This window comes from Alligator mississippiensis, chromosome 1 (genome assembly GCF_030867095.1).
Source record: "Alligator mississippiensis isolate rAllMis1 chromosome 1, rAllMis1, whole genome shotgun sequence".
Lineage (NCBI taxonomy): Eukaryota > Metazoa > Chordata > Crocodylia > Alligatoridae > Alligator > Alligator mississippiensis.
The window spans coordinates 263,053,561-263,070,725 of record NC_081824.1 but is presented as its reverse complement, the minus strand read 5'-3'; the positions used below and the strand labels follow the sequence as shown (position 1 = coordinate 263,070,725).

Below are 17,165 nucleotides of genomic sequence, written 5' to 3'. Positions count from 1 at the left end.
TGCCACTTCCCATGGGTGGCAGCTGGGGCTTGGGTGCTGTTGGAAGTGGGGGGGGGGCAGGGGGCTGCAGGCCCTGGCTCTGGTGCATGTGGAGGGAGTGGGGAGCTGCAAGTTGTGAGATAGAGGCACCAGCAGGGCCAGGGGGCTATGGGGCAGGTGTGAGGGGCACTGGCAGGGCCAGGGTGCTATGGGCTGGGAGGGAGCAGCACTGGAAGGGTCAGGGGGGCTGTGGGTCGGGAGTGAGGGGCCATGCTGAGGAAGTGGGGCCATACATGGGGGTCATGTTGAGGAAAAGTTTGGAAAGCACTGCTTTAAAGGGTGCTCCGGGATGCCACACAATATTATCAATGTTAGACGTGCAAACCCCTGGGTCACAAAATAAACCTAGAATGTTAAATAGGGATCCAGCGTTTCAAATCGTTCTGCTCTGTTGTGGTCTTTCCTGAGTTCTTTGCCACAGAACAACTGCTCTATTCTTCTTTGTGTAGTCAAAAAACAAGTGAAAGCCAAGGGCTGGCATTTTGGGGGTGGGAGAGGGGGAGGAAGGGCCTTGATTGTAAAAAGGCTGAGCACCACTGCTTTATTCAGACTCACTCGTCATATGCTGAGGACGCTGCAACCTCATCCAGGCCCCAATTAAATATCTGCTGTGCAAGAGACAATGTATTTACGGAAGGCATGTGGTGCCCTCAGTATTCAGCTAATAAGATTATATTTGCCCTGTCCCTGGGTCTGTTTTCAGTTATCTTGCATGTTCAAATCAATGCCCATGGTATTCACCTCTAGCTGACCAGACTTTATGCATGTGCTGTTGCTTTAGATAGGCACTTATTACTGCCTGCTTTATTATTTTTGTTCCATGGGAGAGCTGGTTCCCAGTGCTGATTGAGGGAGTCTTTCCTGGGTAAAAGTTTTGATCCTCAAATTCAGAACCTTCAGTCTGCCCAAAGCTGCAAGGTATTTCCACAGGTGCTGAAGTCACAGTTTAGATGCAATTGTTTTTAGATGACTGGAATGCTTACAAAGATAGGACACTTAGATGAGGACAGTAGGGGTGGCTCCTTGATGCAAATGGCATGATATCATGAGAAGAGCTCTCTTCTAGGGCTTTGCGAAGCTTCAGTCCCTGATTTGATTTGATGGAGATTCGGCCTGATTCAGTGGCTGAATCTCTGAATCCAAATCAGGAGACCGTTTAATCTCTACGAATCGAGTCAGAACCCTCCGAATCGATTCAGAGAGATTTGGAAAGATCCAGAGATTTGGCCATAGACATAGCTTTAAATGTTTTTTTTCTTACATATCTCAAAGTAGTAGGCAGCTCATGAATGCTGCAATGCTAGGGTGGATGGAACGTCTCACAGGAGCATGGGGGGGCTCCCCAGCACGCTCGGCAGCAGACCCAGAAGTGGACTAGAAGCACTTCTGATCCACTTCCGGGTCCACCAGGGAACATGTAGGGGGTGCCCCTGCGACCCCCCCCCACCCTGGCTCAGCAACTGGTGCCTCCTGGGTCTGGGGGGGCACCCAGGGTCCCCCTGCAGCTGATCACTGAGCCAGGGGAGGGTGGGGGGAGGGGAGGGAGGGCCTGCATTACTTCTGGTCCACTTCTGGGTTTGCTGCTGAGCATGCAGGGGGCTCCCCCGCGCTCCTGTGGGATGCTCCATCTGCCCTAGCATTGCAGCGTTCATGAGCTGTGCCTGGTACTTAGAGATATGTAGAAAAAAACATTTAACGCTGTGTCTATGGCTGAACCACTGATTCTCCGAATTAGCATCAAATCTTCAGATTCAGCCGAATCAACTAATTGCATCACTGATCTGAATCAACAAATCACATCACTGTCCCCGATTCGGGCTGATTCCGAAATCTGAAATGAATATGGCCCATTTCGCACACCCCTAGTCTCCTCTCTGTTAGGTACCAAATAAATGTCTGTGGACTCATCCATGAGCTGCCCCTTTCAACTGGCTCTACATGGGCGGATCTTAAGTGCCGGAAAAATCCTGATGGATGCTACAGGTTGAATTTAGCTCTTGCATAAGCAGGCAGAGCTCCACTGAACTGAGGCACTGCACTAGCTACCTGAAAAGGCTGGGCTTGGCCCTAGAACTGGAAAGTTTTCCATGGTAATATGGTAGCTGGTAATTACGTCAGTTGGGAAAGGGGGGGTCAAACATATATTTTATATTTATTGGACAAACATTCCAGTTCATTCAAATATTGTGACAACTGGTCCATGTCGGTTAAAGCAACACAGGGGAGAGAGCCACATTTTGTCAGTGTAATGAAAATGATGTGGCTACCTTGATTAGTTCCTGGTCAAGTAAAATGACCCTTCTCCCAGGAAGAATGAAAACAATATAATTAAAATAGGAAAATGGGCCATTGATACATCAGATGCTTATTTGGAGCCTAAAAGGGATGTCAGTGGAGTGTCAGTTCATTTGATTTAGGACTGTGCTATAGTCCTGGTAGCCTAATGCTGCTGTTTCTTCTTCTGACTAGTTTTACAAGATGTTACATCTCATTGACTGTTTTGTTGTATGAACAGAGTTGAATGAATGATACCCCTGTTATAAAATAGTCTTTCTGGGCCACATAATTTCCCACATACTATTTATGGCAGAGGTATGCACTTTAAAATAACCACAGGGTTTTTCTTGCATGTGTGTGTGATGGGGGAGGCTGGGCAGTTTTAGCTGGATAGGAATTTGATATAGTCTGTGAAGCATTTGAATGCATTCCTTGCTTTTCTTCCCTTTCCCTGGTCCATGAATGCTCAGCAGTGGGCCCGGTTCCATGAGGTGCCATGCACTGCGCTACTGATTCCTCAAGACATAAACACTTCTCAATTAGGGGTGCTTAGCAGCTGACTGGATAAGGCCCTAAAAATTACTTCTTTTCAGACGTTGTTTTTCTCCTGTTTGAGCCAATCCTGTATAACGAATACATCAGCCTAACTTTTGCAGCTGGGGAGGTTTGCTGTGCATTACACTGCTCTGTGTCACTCTAGAATTTGGGCTCTACACTGATACCCTCGCGATTGTTACAGCACAGCATTATCCAGGGAGGTTTCACCCACTTGGAAGCTGAGAAGAGCCAACAGTTGACCATGAGGAGCTAACCATAACCTGCCCTGTCTATATTAGGTGGCAAGTCCTGTTTAAAATTGTGCTATGAGCTATTAACAGTCATGTGGACTGGCTTTTAGTCAGGGAGAGGTGGTAAAAGCTGGCAAAACCCATCTGGTTTCTGCAATGGCACTCTGCTGGTCGCACGAATGGAGCTCAGGCTTATCAGAATCATAATGGTCAGAAAGCTTCCCCCAAGTTGGATCAATTTATCAATCAGTAAATGGAATCATGATACAAAAGCTTCACAGATCTCTTGATATGTGTACACATGTGTGCGCTTCTGGGCCAAGCAAACCATTAGCACTAGAGCACTAACCGTAATAAAGAAACAGAACAGCAGCCAGGCCTTTAAAAGTTGTTGTATGGTAACCTGAATGTAATGAGCCAGTGAAGGAGTGATGGCCAGGAGCCTGGAGGGAATCGTAAAATGAAAGCAGGCAAGGAAAAGACGTTAATTAGATTCAAAGTCAGATGTTCATGTTAGCAGGTACCCTGTAAAACTTCATTATTCACAACAGACCCATGAAAAGGTTTGTTTACATCCCAGCCTGAGTCCCTGTGGGGGATTATTGTAACAGCAGCTGCTCTGCCTCCTAGTCTTCCACCATTTCTTTTTCCAGCATGTCCAGTTCTAGGCCCCAAATGTTCAGCAAGAACTGTGCAAACACAGATATTTTTAATTCAGGACCGATACCATTAGACTGTGCTCTCCAGGTGCGTGCCTTTGCCTCTACAAATGCTCTAGGAACTGCACTGCATGCTTCTGGGTGCTGTCAAACAAAGAACTAATCTTAAACAGTAATCTGGGAAGCTTGGAAATTCCACTTTTCCAAGGTGAGGAGAATGTGCATGTCCAATCACAGCCAATAGAGTCCATCTGTTGAAACCTTTTAGTTCAGAATGGAAATGAAGGTCCTAGATGTCTGTGTGTTGTCTAATTTGGGCTGCATCCATATGGATATATTCATATTGCCTTTGGCTTCCCTTACCTGTAAGCGAATCACTGAGGTATATCTTATATCTCAGGGAGTTACACAGCTGCACTCCCACAAACTTCTTGTACCAGGTCCTCTTGACATATTGTTTCCCTTTGCACTCTGAATAGGAGTCAGATTCAAATGGGATTTGAGTCCAGATGGCATCTTTTCCCACTGCAGAAGGGGAAGAAAGAGGCTAATTAGAATAGTGTCATACATAACAAAGGATGATAAACACACTCAAACATATACAGAGGAGAGGAAACCCTTCATGCCACGAGGTGCCATTCAAAACGCACTACGTAGAATAGTCACCTGCATTTGGAAGGAAGTTTTAGTGCACAGATCAGTGACCTACAGCCTGTGGGCCGCATCTGGGTTGTGGGATCATTGGATCTGGCCCATGGATAAGGGCCTTTGGAAGAATTTAGCAGTGAGGGGGCTTCAGCTGTGGGCACTCTCCCCATGCTGTTGTGGGGATAAATGTTAGCTGTGGGTGCTCCCCCTATGCTGCTGGGGAGGCAAGCAGTGGGGGTGGCCAGGTCCTAGCTCCTACCCACCCAACCACCTCTGGCCTGGGTGGGTCATTCTAGCCACAGTTGAAAGAGGTTGCTGTTTTTGTTTTAGGGAACTAGTAGCAGCAAAATGTGCAAACATAGGCAAGGATTTCTGTGGGTGATAGTTTTTACTCAACCAACTGCAGAGCTGGGATAGAGTTAGACAAGCTTTTGAATGAAAGAGTGTCTAACTCTACTATGCAGTCGGTCCAAGAAAAGATATCGCTCTACAAAATCCTTGCCCTTCACAACTCCTAAACCATAACAGCTTCAACTTCACTCTAGCACTACCAAACACAGAGCTGCGGTGACCTGCTTTTAGGGACTGGTTCTGATCTCAGGCTATATTGGCGTATGTCTGAAGGGGGTCCATTGGCATACACCGTTAGACTGGTGCAACTGGGGTCAGAACTGGGACTCCTTTATGTGGGGTGCCTTGCGTTGTCAGGGAGTCAAGCTTTGGTATGCTTGGCAAAATTCTCGGTTATAAAGGGTGTGACATTTCCTTCTTTCTCAGATGGTTAAGGTTAAGGCAGGACTAGGAGACAGCAAAATATACAGGAAAAGCCAGATGAGTATGGGGAAAAGAAGCCTATTTGTGTACATCTCAAGTGCTTTCAATACTAAACGCACAAAGCAGCCCCTCTGCCTGAAATGAGTATCTTGTTTTTTAAAGAGCCTGAGCCAAATCCCTCTGAATTCAACAGGTCTTTGACCACTGTGTTCATGAAGCCCTGTGAGGCATCCTGTTTTTGGTGGCAAGCTTTTCGGTAGTACAATGGCAGACTCTGACTTGCATTCTGTTAAGTCACTTATTATTAAGCAAGAAACAGCTTATTGGTTTCACAGAGACACTTTCTGAGTTAATGACAAGGCTGAGAAAATATGAGCTGTCCTTGGCTCATTTGTGGACATTGGTTCGCAGCCATCCTAGCTGCCACTGCAACACCACCTCATGTTGATTGTGTTGAGCTCGGGTAAACATTTGGACTGGCAGGAATCTCTTTCAAGCGGTATAGGTGGAAGAAGTGAAATCATGTGTGAAAGCATGTTTAGCTCGGAAAGTACAGCCAGCCCCGTCGTATAGCACACGTTATCTCACTGCAGAAAAATGGTCTGATTAGAGCATTCTATGCATAAAAGGCTTACTTGAAATTGGCTCGCTCACTCTTGGGTCCGCTGGGAAGAAAAAAAACAAACAAGCACGCAATTAGACACTGTAAAATAACCTCCCCTGACATTTCAACAGAAGCGCATTGAGAAGTGATTTTTCTATGCTTGACAAACTATAATTTGTAAAATAGCAGCTGTTTTTTGGAAGTCAGGTTCACATCATTTTTGCTTTAAGTTAAAGAAATAAACTGCTCGTGTAATAATTTGGAACTATTGCATCATGGAGTTTTTTCAAATGTTATTAATGTGATATGACCAGTCACACTGGGTTTTGTGAAAACACAGGTGCGGAGTTCATCAGCCAAAATCTGCAGGACATTTTTAAATGTCAGTGTCAATGGATTATAATTTTTTAAAAGATTCCCCTGTAACACTTGCCACTCAAAGCTTTGTTCTAGGGCAGGCTTGTCCAACATACGGCCTGCGGGCCACCATGCAGCCCGCCAAGCCATTTTCTGTGGCCTGCGGTGCTGTGACAGGAACCCCTTGTCCCTCCCCCAGCCCCTCAGCAGCTTCCTAATGGCTGCTGAAGGGCAGGGGAAGGGACAAGGTTCCCACATGCACTGCATCAGCTTGACGTTGCTCCTCCCCTTCCCCCTCATTTCACGGTGTCCCTTCCTCGCCCCACCCCTCCCTTCCTCATTTGCATGCCAGCTCCTCCCCACTCCCACATTGCAGAGTTTCCATTCTTAGCCCCACCCCTCCCTTCCTCATTTGCATGCCAGCCCTGCTCTGCGCCGGTCCCCGCCAGCCGCGTGGGCTGGAGCAGGTCGCAGTGCAGCGGGTGGGCGGGTGCAGATGCCGGCTCGGAGGGATGCTGCGGCCAGGCCCGCGGGAGATGCTGCTGCCACTGCTGCTGTGGCTGTTGGGTGGGAAGCCAGCGCTGCTCCCACCTCTCTGCATCCCCCCATGCCCGCAGACATCACATTGGGGGTGGTGAGTCGCAGGCCTCGGGGCGGGAGGGACCCCTGCCGCTTGGGCTCAGGTGGCCCCAGAGGAGAGGAAGCAGGGGGATGTCCCTGCACATCAGGCACCCCCCTATAGAGTCCCAACATGTCCCCCTGGCTGCTGAGCCCAGGTGCGCAGGTGTGGCAGCATCCTTGAGGCTGCACAGGTGACAGGGAGGACATGGTGGGGTCAGGCGGCACCCCTTGACCCCTGTGCCCCCAGAGCACGGCCAGACTGGACAGGCCGCGCAAGCGCCTGCTCCTGCTGGCCCACTGGGTAATAAGAAGTTCCTGATCTGGCCCCACTTTCAAAAAGGTTGGACACCCCTGTTCTAGGGTATGAGTGAATGATGGAGTAATGGGGAGGGAGGGGGAACCAACTTGTCGCTGCACACATCTACACATTCATTAATGTGCTTTAGGTAATGTGCATTAAATCTAGTTTCTCCACTGTGAGGTACTAGAAAAATGTGCATTAGCCTATTTTAATGTGCATTAGCTAAAGGGCATGGCTTTTTTGTGATGCTTTAATGCACATTAAAATAAGCCAATGCCCATTAAAGCACATGTGTAGGCACACCCCAAAGGAGAGCCACAGACCTAGATACCTTGTCCAGGTTTAGTGAAAAAAAATCCAAACAGAATAAATAATGAAAAATACATTAATTATAAATACATTAATTATAAACAGTTCTTATGAGTTTAACAATTCAAGGTAACCTTGGTATCAGAAGAGGGAGTCCATTTTCTTAAAAGAGGCTGGATTCCTTATTCCCTTTACCCCCTTATTCCTAACTGAGACCAAACTCCCATTAACTTCAATGAGCCAGGAATTTGACGTGCATCAAACTTGACAACAGACCCTTTAAATAGATTAAACCCAATTTGAATTCAAGTGCCGGGTAATATACAGAGCACAGGCAACTACAAGCAGCCAACTCCAGATAGAAGAATGGCTCCTACTTCCATTGGAGTCTCTCACTCTGATCCACAATGCTGAATCAGGGTAAGAGGGCACCATTCATTACATCAGATCCATTTAAAACATGGAGCAACATCACTCTCACTCAAAGACAGACAACCTCTCCCAGATCTTCCAAAGATGAATGCTGATGGTATCCGCTAACACAGATTCCCTCTTAAAGGACAAACATACTTTACAGGCTTTTTATATGGCTTTCATTGCTCATGGATCTAGGTGTTGTGGCTCTTACCTGATTCAGTATTAAATGCCACTGTATTGCTGCTTGGACCTTCACCGAGAGGGTTCCTGGGTTTCACCTGGAATTCATAGCTGGGGGATAGAAATAGCAAATAAACAACATTGCACAGTGCCTGTGTCTGTTCTAAGAAAGTAAATTCTCCTCCTGGACACCTCTGCTGGTGCTGCTAGCTTCCTGGACAAGCATATTGAACCACAGAATCATAGAGAAGTAGGACTGGAAGAGACCTGCAGAGATCAGCATCATCCCCATCCAAACCATCTGACATAAGTCCATAATCTAAACTCTTCATAAAGCTACTGTCAACCCTGGCACAAAACAAAATGCAACACACTAACCTGCCACAGGTAAAGCAGGGGAACCACAGCAGCCAATATCCTGCTTTTATAAAAGATTGTTAATAAATGCACAAGAGATCCCAGGTAGAAGGCCATGCCTTCTGCTCCAGGGCATGGCAAAACCCCCCACAGTCTGTACCAATCTGACTATGAGGTACTGGTCAGGGTTCCTCAGAAAACATTTAGACCTACTAATAAAAATCCTCAATGACTTCAACTGATACTCCTTTAATCACAGGTTGCTTAGAGTAGAGTAAGAATGGCAGCTGCTGCCACCTGACAGCATCTGAGGAGGTAAACCCACTGTTTACAACTGATTATGTTATACCTTTCTCATAGTTAGTCTATAGGGTGCACCTAACTTCAGACTAACACAGCTAACTTTTGCTCTCAGCTGCCTCCACTGCCAGCCCAGTACCTGCAGCCACTACTGCTGGTCTGGTCACTGCTGCCACCCATGCTGCAAGGGGAGGTATGCAGGTGTGGTGATAAGTAATGAGAACAACCAGGTTCTCCGAAGAGGTTGCTGATGGAAGTGCACAGTTGCTTTTTGATATTTCCCCCTTCTCCATTAACAAAAACATCCCCCCCACCCCAATTCTGTTTCTCCCAAGCCCACCAATAGTGATGAAGGGGAGGCAGGGGCTGCTGAATGGAGCACATGCCTTCCAAGAGGCAGGGCAGGAAGGCTCAGCCAAGGGACAACTCCAATCGGCTAAATGTAACTCAGTGCTCACTCTCCAGATTCGTAAAAGTGTGTCCTGCTGGGGAATGTCTCTGTCTCATCCTTTGCCACAGAAATATTTTATGGCTCCAACCTATGCTCCAGTATCTCCTGAATGCTCTTCCCCATGGCTGGGAAGCATGAAGGAAAAGCTGAACAAGGTTGGAAACAATAATAATACTATCCCAGCCAGACTCTTTTGCTGAGGCTCTTCGCCTGTTTCAGGTCACTTATACAAGTTACATTTTCCGGTTAGTCTCCCCCTAACTTTTCCTTTCCCTCCTTCACTGACAGTCCCAGAGCTGGTGGGGTGCAGGTGGGGCTGGGGAGAGGGGTGGTTCAGCAGCCTCCTCAGAAACTTCTGGAGCACCTCCACCTGCTGCCCAGGGCCACTGAAGGCAAGCTCAAGCCCCCCAACCCAACAGGTGAATGTCTGTTGGGTCAGGGAGAGGAGGGGGAAGGCTCTAACTCATGGCATTTTGCGTAAAGTGCCATGAGTTAGAGCGCAGCCCCTAAACATCTGCACACATGCTCAGTCTGGTCGGGTTCTGCAAAAAGGGAAGGCTCAAGTGCAGAGTGTAAACATACTACTAATCCTCTCATGCTACTACATGAGGAGGAGGAAGAGCCCTGGGTCTGGATTGAATGTTGTCTTGAACAATTAAATGTTGCTCTTGACTTACGAAGAATCAATTATGAATGGTTCATAGGTTCATAAAGGTAGGGTCAGAAGGGACCGGAGCAGATCATCAAGTCCAACCCCCTGCCATGGCAGGAATGAATACTGGGCTCATATGACTTCTGGTAAGTTTAAGCTCATATGATCCCAGCTAGGTAATTATCAAGCCTCCTTTTAAAGACCCCTAAGGTAGGAGCCAGCACCACTTCCCTTGGAAGCTGGTTCCAGATCCTGGCCACCCTGACTGTGAAGTAGTGCCTCCTGATGTCTAGCCTGAACCTACTCTCAATCAACTTGTAGCCGTTATTCCTTGATAAGTGGGTACTTGGCTGATTACTATTGCATTGTGAACTGTTGCTGAGGGAGTTTCCTTTCCACACTTCAACTTGCTAAGAGCTCAGATCAGAAGGGACAACTTTTAAAACAAAGTCACTCTTCACGTTATGATGGTAAACTCTTCATTTCAAAGTTCCCCACAAAGGGCACATCTCTACGAGTGTGCACATGCAGTTTGCCATGCCACAAACCTATCTGTGGTGCTGCAAAGTGTACATGTGCAGCAGGGTTTTTTCACACCAAGAGATCCCAGTGTCAAAAAAAAATGCACGGAAAAAAATGGGGTGGCACATGTGGCTGCAGCATGCGCTGCCCAAAACCAGAGCCTGGCTGGCAGAGCCATGCTCCAACTGCCGGCCAGGCTCTGTGTGCCTGGATCGCTGACAGTGCAGCTCCAGGAGGCCCCCAGGTAAGGCTCCTGGGGCCAGCCCAGGTGCTGACCCCAGCCTCCCCTACCCAACCAACTTGTGTTCTTATGAGCACCATGCAGATTAACCTCCATTTGGACTTTCTAGCTAAATATCCAGAGATGGTCTCTCAAGGGTGCTTGAAAAGACCATTTTATTTTTACTGCTTGCACTGACATTTAGATCAATTTCTAGAAATCCAGGCCATCCTGAGTACTCTCTAGGACAAAGAAACATGGACATCCACGTATACCTGCCTAATTTTATAAACAAGGAAATGAGTCTCAGAGGTGGTATCTGCATGTGCATTTACACTTGCTTAAATTTACTGCACAGTAAGAATGAATAGGCCACCATCTACATGTGTTAAAGCACATTAATGCTGTGTGTGGACTGACTTGGGATTAAAGCCCCCACGCTTGCTCTCCCAGCCCCGGCAATGGCTACCTCATCTCCCGGCACTTGGGGAAAAAAAAGCCCTGACTCACCGGGTGCTGCTGGGCGGGGGGGCCATTTCCGCTGCCCCCCACTGCCCCCCACTCCATGGAGGGCTCTGCATGAGCCCCTTGAACCCTTCCCTGCTCTCCCAGCTCCCCCTCACCCTCCCGCCCATGGCTGCCCTGCCCATCCCAGCTCCGGCCCTGCCCATCCCAGCTCCGGCCCTTTAAGGAAAAAAGCCCAAGAAAACCCAGGACTCACCATTCCTGCTGGGGGGGGGGGGTGCAATCTCCACTGCCTCCCACTGACTCACACCATGTGGGGGGGTCTGCAAAAGCCCCCTGAAGCCCCAAGGCTGCTGCAGGAGCGGTGACTCCCAGGGTTTTTCTCAGTTTTTCTTAAAGGGCTCAAGCTCGGCCAGACAGGGCAGCCATGGGGGGAGGAGGGGTTGGGGAGGTGAGGGGGGGGGTTGGGAGGCTCATGGCACAGCCCCCCATACAGCATGGGGCAGTGGGGATCACCCCCCACCCCTGGTAGCACCTGGTGAGTGGGGCTTCTTTTAAAGCACTGGGAGCTGGGGCAGGCGGGGCAGCCATGGGGGGGCTGAGGGAGCGGGCATGGGTCGGGGGGGGCTGGGGGAGCTGGCAGAGGGACCCCCATGGTCCTCTCCCCACACTCCAGCCTCCCCTCCCCCCCCACTACATACCAGCTCCGTGTCCAGCACCAGCTCCCTGCTGCAGCCACAAGGGACTGTCTGAATCATCAAAGCTCTTCAAATCTTTTCCAAATATTTGGAGAGCTTTGAATCAATTTGGACCTTTTAACTGGTCCTGATTCAATTCAGATTCGGTGATTCAGCCACCAAATCAGGCCGAATCTCCTCCAAATCAAATCACCACCCAAAGCTTTGGACAGCCCTACTAATTGGGTGTAAATTTGATACCTGCAGGATGCCATATTTACTGCCATATTTACTGTGCCATATTTACTTTGCAGTATGGGTGTGCATGTGCAGACACATGCCCATACTGTGGAGTACTTTTGCTTACTGTGCAGTAAATATGCATATGTAGATGCACCCAGGGAAATGCAATGATTTATCTACCCCCATATAGTTGGAACAGTAGTAAAAGTGAAAGCAGAAATCTACTGAATCCCAAGTTTACTGAAGGGCAGGCTGAGAACTCATGCATTAGGCATGATTCATGATTCACTGGCATGTCAACAAATACAAACAACAGCATCAAAGGCCATTGGGGCTCTAACATAGCAGCATGGATCTATCATCTTCTAGTCTGTGGGTTAAAGCACAAGGCTGTAATTCACAAAAGCTAGATTCTTTTCCTGGCTGTACCTCTCATGTGTTGGATGAATATGGGCAAATCATTTCACCTTCCCTCATCTGCAAAATGAGGATAGTGACATTGACCTGCACTGCAGACCATTTTCAGAGCTACTGGGCATGTCTACATATGCATTAATGCACCTTTTCTAATGCACATTAAAATTAGTACCTCCAATGTGACTAAATTAATGCACACTAGGCTGCACTAATGCACTGTATCACATTTGCAATCATTTTAGTGATGCGTAATGCTCAGGAGACTGTTTTACTACACATTAGTGTTATGGCATGGTTTTTTATGTGACACTTTAATGCACATTAAAATAGCCTTCTGCGCATTAAAGCACACATACTGATGCGCCCACCAAGAAAAAGTGCCCTCCAAGAAGAAATGGTGTTGTAGCTGTGATGGGCCAAGGAGTATACAAGAATCAATTTTGGGGGGGGGGTAATGTTTTTTTATTGGACCAACTGTATAGTTGGGAGAGATGTTAGACAAGATTTTCGACATGCAGTGCCCTTCCTCAGATCTGGGAAAGAATTCCTAAGCCTAAGCTAAATACCAGATAAGACAATGAAGTTTGTTTAACTCAGTGGTCTCCAACCTTTTTAAGGTGAAGATCACTTTTTTGAAAGAAAAGGCAATCCAGGATCTACTGCGCCCCCCCCTCCCCCCGCCCCACTGTCTAGCAGGTCAGTCTGGGGGGGGAGGGGCAGATCGAGGCCCCTGCGGTGAGGGAGGGGGTGGGGCAGGGGTTAGTAGGGCCCTGGCTGGGCTGAGCTGGGGGATGGTCGGAGCCTGGGTGGCTCATCCAGGTGCACCGGGGGGGGGGGGGGGGTTGCTGCTGCATGCACCCTGGCGGAGGCCTGGGGGGCACATGCCCCCATAATCCATGTACAGGGCAAAGTGGCTGCTGCTACATGCTGGGCTTTGCACCCTGGGCTTTGTGCCCTGAGCAGCAGTGGGGCTCAGGGCTCAAAGTCCAGCATGCAATGGCAGCCACTTCTGTCCATGCACAGATCGGGGGGGGGGGGGGGGGAATGTATCCCTCGGGCCTCTGCCAGGGTCCGTGCAGTAGCGGGAGTCCCCCCCACCCCCATATGCCTGTACACTGCCTGAGCTCTGGCCCTCCCTGTCCTGGCTGGGGCCCCACTCACCCAGTAGCAGGGGGTGCGGAGGGGGATCATCCCACTCACCTGGCCCAGTCCCGGCAGCAGGGGGTGCAGCTCAGCCCAGCCACCTGTCACTCCTATGTCCTGCTGCTCCCAGACTGTGTCCTGGCCACTCCCCACATGTGTCCAGCCATTCCTAATTGTGGAGCCTCTGACAGTTGACCTCAGTCGGGGGGGTCAGCTCCCCCCTCCCCCCGACTAAGATCAACTGTCAGAGGCTCTCCAATTGACCAGTTGATTGGGATTGATGGGTTGGTGACCACTGGTTTAACCCCATTATGTAAATGAACATCATCAGGAAGCAGAAGGGTGCAGTAAAACTGTGGCACAAACAGAAGTTATCAGAAGTAGGTACAAAACAGGGCAGTCAAAATAGCTAACCTCAAAAGGGCAGTCAAAATAGATAACCTCATTATGTAAAAGAGTAAGGCCATTCAAAGGGAGAAGAGTCCTTATTACCTATGGAGCACAGAAGAGTTAGCAGAGGTCATAAAACGATTGTCTGTGTTTAGTCCAGAGGAAGCTTTTCAGTATTATTGAGCAGAGAGAAGTTGTTAGGCATATTACTCTTGAGTGAGGCAGATTAATTCTTCTGATGAAGCGTGAAGTGAGCTCCAGCTCACAAAAGCTTATGTTATATATTTGATTTACTTAGTGTATCAGATGCAAATCTACCCTGCCTTCTTTCAGTATTATTGATAGAATTTCAGGATGATTTCTATGCTAGACTATCAAAAGTCAAAGAGATCTGATATGCAAGGGTTATTTTCATCTTTTTTATTTGACTAACAGTTTAGTTGGAAGAGATGTCAGACAAGCTTTTGGGCACAAAATGTCAAGAAGACTTTGTGCTGCTCACAAACTTACATTGGTTTGGTCAAATTGGTACAAAGTCTGGTGTGAGATACTATCTTTTAAGTTGGTTTCCACCGCAATATAAGAGCACCCGTTTAGCCTTCTGAACTGGTCTGCAATAAAACCTGAAGAAAAGCTGGTGGAATTCCACACGTGATTTATAAGTTTTAGAAGAAAGAAGATGACTGCGGTATGAGAGAATTCAGCAGACGGCTTGAAGAATGGATTAGTAATCATCAATCCAAGATATTGCTTAAAAGCTACAAAATTCTTTCCCTTGCGTTACAGTGCAGCAAGACGGTAATTGAAACCTTTCACATGCACTCATGGAAGGTTGCGATCTTGGACAAACTTGTGATTTTTATTTATAGCTGTTTTATTACTTGACATGTGAATATTTCCCATTAGAATGAAACCACATATTTTCTGCTAGTCACATGAGTATACAAACCATCTGTGCTGATCTACATATTTTTGAGGCTATTGCAGCATTCCATTTTAGTGGAATGATCGACCACATAACCCTAAGGGTACAAATCATTCTGCATTGCCAGTTTTAGATTGATAAATTCAGCTAAACTTGTTTTTATTTTAGGGGAGGTGATGAATATATTATTTATATTTGATTAGAGGTACAATTCATTTTTGCTAGAAAAACTGTTTATACTTTTCAGACTTCAAGGATAAACATTTCAAATAGTCAAATGGTGCTAGATTTTTTTTGACTAACAGCTGATGTAGAACTTTAACACTAATTAATAAAAATGAATTACTTGTATTATAGAAGTTGTTTATGACATTGTACAAACAGATGTAAGCAGCACCACAGATACAATGAAAGAAAGGGACTCTGTTTTCCCCAACAGGAGAAAAATCTAGCTACTTGAAAGATTTATAATTATTATTTTGCTTACTTTTAGTTCATTCTGTTGCACTGTTGAGAAGTATATTCTGATTTTATAAAAATACCTTGTAAATGTAACTTTTATGAATGTATACATGCAGCTGATTCCCTATGGAAAGTCAGCCATTTGACCTCCCAGACAATGGCCACCAGTTGGGTTAGTAGCCTAAATTCAATAAAGGGACTTGAGGAGCACCTCTAGGATTCTGGACTCGGAGGATATCTTTACATGTGCTTTGGGATGGGTGGGGGAGGGCACTTTAATTAAAGTGGTTCTTACGAGCCATTCTAATTAAAGTGGCCACAGTGCTTCGTGTATTCAGCACCCTGCACTTCAAAACGGCAGCAGGAGTGCTCTAACTGAAGCTCATTCAACAAGCTTTAGTTAAAACACTCCTGCTGCCATTCTGAAGTGCAGGGACAGTGAATGCACGTGATGCCGAGGCTGCTTGATTAATCGAGTCTGTTCCAACATGTTCTAATTAGAATGCTCTGCCTGGAACAGACTCTTTGGGTGGAGCTAGATTGGATGGGATGGCAACTAAGCAAGCAACACTTCTCTTTCGTGCAATGTGACAGGGGCTTTGCAGCATGGAGAAGAACCCAGTGGTACAGGTTTTTTGTTCTGAACTAGAATGGATAGGTGGGCTGTTCCCAACATCCTTTTGACCTTCCCTTCCCTTCCCTCTCCCTGATTTATATAGATTCATAAGTGGGTATAGATAGGTGGCTGTTGCTGGTGAATAAGAGATAAGGGCCTCAGTAAGCAGGGTTATTAATAACCAGGACTATGGGATGGGTAGTTCTATTGAAATACTGATTGTTGCGAGTTTTGATGTAAAATATACCATTACTGTGAACCAACACTACTGAAACTAACACCTGACAGAAGAGTTATGTATGTAGCAAGATCTGGTCCCTGTGCTGAAGAAATTAGTGTCAATAATAGGATACCTTCAATTCTTTAACTTCCACAAATTATTGAAAAGCAAGCTAAAGGCTACAGCCATTTTAGAAGAAATCAGCATCTCATCATTTATTAGATCCTGTGACAGGTGTTTTCTCAGGTATATAAGTTCAGACAGCATCCCTGCCTCTGCCTCTTATGCTGGATTCCAGCCAGGAAGTAAAGCAGCAGCTCCCTTTGGGGCTGGAGAGGAACGACAAAGGACAGACTGTACAACAGCAGGGAGAAATAGTTGGGGAAATGCTTGACCTTGGAGCAGACAGTGCAGGAAGCTGGCAAACCATATGGCACTCCAAAGAGCTTGAGCAGCCTTCTTCACCAATATCTACTTAGCGTTCATAGGGAAGTTGCTTTTTTTTAGCCATTTAAAGTGCTTTGTTGCCGTAGCTTAACAGAAGTGCACAGTTTTACAGTACTTAAAAAATGGGTACAGTATTTTAAAAAAACCCTTGTTAAATGAGGTATTAATTTGAAGACCCTGTATTTTACACTACATTAGCAACCTACAGTGATTATCCCAAGTCTATACCTTAGCCAGACTGGATGTTTGAAAGAGGTTGTAGTTTCTTTTCCATCACAAATATGTTGCCAAAAGGTCTTTTAACCAATATCCATAGCATCTTCCTGCACCCTTTGCCTCCAGCCTCTGTAGAAAAGTAATTCCCTAGGCTTTGGTAAGAAAAGGTCTTCAAAAATCTTCCCAAACCACACAAAACAATAAAAGTACTTATGCAGATTAAATGAACCTGATTGATATTAATCACTGTATAGAGTATTTTTTCCATAGGAAATTGCTATCCCACATGGAACTTGGGAAAGCGAAGGGAATTCTGTCATTTTCCAAACCATGCAAAAGGAAGAAAATGTAAGATTGCAGAACTGAAAGGGTGAAATTGAACAAAGCCCTTCACTGGGGCCTTGACACTTGCACTGCCATTTCAAGCAGAAAAGGAGAAGCTTCCATGTTGTTCATTGCTCATCCAGA

General features: G+C 46.8%; 1 protein-coding gene across 13 annotated transcripts in view; it reads right to left on the bottom strand.

Annotated features, from left to right (window-relative positions):
• The window catches only part of ABI3BP (ABI family member 3 binding protein), a 295,005-nt gene that overhangs the window by 6,620 nt on the left and 271,220 nt on the right, over nt 1-17,165 (bottom strand). For all 13 annotated transcript variants that reach the window (XM_059720568.1, XM_059720572.1, XM_059720574.1 and 10 more), the window contains 3 exons: nt 8,006-8,085; nt 5,821-5,850; nt 4,127-4,288 (listed from right to left, as the gene is read on the bottom strand). In XM_059720568.1, the coding sequence (XP_059576551.1) occupies nt 4,127-4,288; nt 5,821-5,850; nt 8,006-8,085 (272 nt within the window). The remainder of the gene's footprint in view (nt 1-4,126; nt 4,289-5,820; nt 5,851-8,005; nt 8,086-17,165) is intronic.